Source organism: Grammomys surdaster, unplaced genomic scaffold, assembly GCF_004785775.1.
Source record: "Grammomys surdaster isolate TR1022 unplaced genomic scaffold, NIH_TR_1.0 804, whole genome shotgun sequence".
NCBI lineage: Eukaryota > Metazoa > Chordata > Mammalia > Rodentia > Muridae > Grammomys > Grammomys surdaster.
The window spans coordinates 354,426-357,364 of NW_021605223.1; the positions used below are offsets into that span (position 1 = coordinate 354,426).

General features: G+C 55.1%; 1 protein-coding gene across 1 annotated transcript in view; it reads left to right on the plus strand.

Moving 5' to 3' along the window:
* Window positions 1-2,463: 2,463 nt before the first annotated feature.
* Phldb3 (pleckstrin homology like domain family B member 3) overlaps window positions 2,464-2,939 on the plus strand; it is a 16,217-nt gene continuing 15,741 nt past the window's right edge. The window contains exon 1 of the mRNA XM_028782542.1: window positions 2,464-2,704. Within this exon, the coding sequence (XP_028638375.1) occupies window positions 2,464-2,704 (241 nt within the window). The remainder of the gene's footprint in view (window positions 2,705-2,939) is intronic.

Here is a 2,939-nt window from a genome sequence, read left to right on the forward strand (position 1 = left end):
AAGGTTATTCTCAACTGCGTGAGAATAACTGTGAGTTGGAGGTTACCCGGGGCTGTGTAAGACCCTAGATAAATAAATAGAAGGAAAGAAAGAGATAAAGAAAGGAAGGAAAAAGGAAAGAAAGAAAGAAAGAAAGAAAGAAAGAAAGAAAGAAAGAAAGAAAGAAGAAAGAGCCGGGCGGTGGTGGTGCACGCCTTTAATCCCAGCACTTGGGAGGCAGAGGCAGGCGGATTTCTGTGTTCGAGAGTTCGAGGCTAGCCTGGTCTAGAGTGAGCTCCAGGATAGCCAGAACTACACAGAGAAACCCTGTCTCGAAAAACAAAACAAAACAAAAAAACAAAAACAAAAACAAAAAAGAAAGGAAGAAAGGAAGGAAGGAAGGAAGGAAGGAAGGAAGGAAGGAAGGAAGAGGGGCCTGGAGAGATGGCTCAGTGGTTAAGAGCACTGGCTGTTCTTGTAGAGGACCTGGGTTCAGTTCCCAACAGGCACATGGAAGCTCACAACTGTCTGTAATTCCAGTTCCAGGGGATTTGGCCACTGTGGGTATCAGGCATGCACAGACATACATTTAGGCTAGACAGTCATACATAAAAGGGGAGAAGGAGACAGAACCAGCAGTAGTCAGGGCCATGGGGGCAGGAATGAATGTCTAAGGGGGGGGACTGGAAGCAGATAGCAGGTGCACACATAGAGGTAACGGCGACATTCTCACAGCCTTGCATCTCAGCACATCATTCCGTGCGAGCCCCTCCCCTGGGAGTCCCTGGCCAAATGAGCCCCTGTCCACCCTTCAACTTCCTGATCTCTATAGTGGAAATAATAACGGGATGTTTCAACCAACTGATAAACCCAGATGTCTGACCCCTTGCCCTCTGTCCGCACGACCAACTCCCCTGCCCCTGTCGCTGCTATTGTTCCTTCTGGCTTGCAAAATAGTTATGAATACCGATGTCAAGAGACAACGCAGGTGATGTGGGTTATTGAGAAGGCCGAGAGCATAAAGCTCTTCCCAACAAGACGACCTGAGTTCCATGCCTGAATCCCATGGTGGAAGGCAACAGCTTCCCAAAGTCGTCCTACGGCCTCCGTGACGGTGAGTGGTACTTATGTGCCTGTACTATCTTTCACATACACAAATAATAATGAATAAAAGTCATTTAGAATGGTTGTAGATCCTGGGCGGATTTGCTTCCTTCAGTCTCAGTTCTCACAACTGTAAAATGGAGACGCTTGATCTCTTTTCTATGGACCGTGGTGTGGAATGACACTGAGGTGTGTCAAATGTTTTGCACAGGTCCTGACGTCTAACAGTCGAGTTTTGCATACCAGATATTTTCCTGCTTCTGTCCAGAGAGGAAAGGGTCTGACTGTGACCTTTAACCTTTGCGCTCCACCCCATAGTAAACTGTGTGCATGTGGGGCACACTGTGTCTCTGGGCAGATCGCTGACTCAACCTGGGATACCCCCTCCCCTTGTCCAGCTCCCTAAACCGGTCAGGGCCCTTCCAAAGGGCTTATTAGTGGGGAGAGGCCCCCATCTTCATTCCTATCTTCCTTTGAGGATTTCCTGGATCTCGGCCTTAGGGAGGCTGCTGTATGCTGGTAGCTAAAAAGCCCGGCCCTCCAGGGGCACGGGAATGGGGGCACGGGAAGCTGAGTGGGAGGTCTGGGCGCTGGGCTCTCGCTGGGTGGGGCTGGAGGGGCCGGGATGGCTGGGTGCCTGGGCTGCGGGCGGGGCAGGCTGCTGGCTCTCTCCTCCCAGGAGAGCTGTCGGACCTGTTGTCCCCCCTCCACTTCCGGGCTGCTGGGGAGGGGGACGGGGCGGCCTCTCTCTCCTCCCTCCTTCCAGCCACCTGTTTAGCCACAGAAGCGGCAGTGCTCAGAGCAGAGCCAGGGAGAAGGCTGGCGACTTACGGGGACCTCCTCCAGGGAAGGAACAGAGGCGTTGGGGCCCCAGGCGCATCCGGAGAGGTAGACATTGCGAGCCCCGAGTTCTGGATCCTGGGTTGAGGAGCCTCGGCCGCGGCTGCCTTACAGGTGGGTCGGGATCCAACTGTGGAGCTCCAGGAAGGAGGGCCCTGCTAGTCCCGAGGGGGTGAGGAGATGGGGTCCCTTGGAGGCAATCCAGGAAACTGGGGAGGGCTGCAGAAAGGTTTCAGGGATGACACACGGAACAAAGGGAAGGCTTAGTGTGCGACGCCCCAGCACCGGGAGCGCTGGGACCCCGAACTCAAATTCTTTTCCCACCTCTAGGTGTGTGTGTCACCTTCAGAGCCGACAGCCTCACCCCAATCTCGAGCGGGTCCCCAGGAAATCCACGCCCTCGGAATGTTCAGAGCCAGTCTCTGAACCTTTGGGTTCCGCCCCCTGGGCACGCTCGCGGAGCTCTGGACCACGCCCACAAACATCAGACCACGCCCCGGAGCCCTGGCCACACCCACCCCACAGGAATCTGAAGCGGCCATGGGGACACCCAGGACCCTAGAGGAGGGCTCCTCGTCGCCGCAGGTTCCGGAATGCGCCGTCGAGGTCCAGCCTCAAGGGGCCGTGCAGCCTCAGGGGCACCCCGAGGATCCCCAAGAGGACAAGGAGCCCGAGGTTTCAGCGGAGCTTCCAAGCTGCCAGGGAGCTGAGCGGCAGGCCGAGGAAGAGGAAGAAGTGGAAGAAGGTAGCAGCACCGAGAGCTGCCGCGAAGAGGTGAGGGGTCAGCCCCCCTTTGGGGGGGGGGGATGTTCAGAGAGACAGACAGACACCCAAGGAGACACAGAAGAACATAAGGAGAGACACCCAGTTAGACAATGTTGGATTTGAAGCCAGAGAGATCCGGGTAGAAACAGAGAAACCAGGTACGACAGAGACACAGGGAGTGAGACATACACCTAAAAGAGAGACACAGGAAAGACACACAGACCCAGAAGAGAAAAGAAGAAATGCCGAGA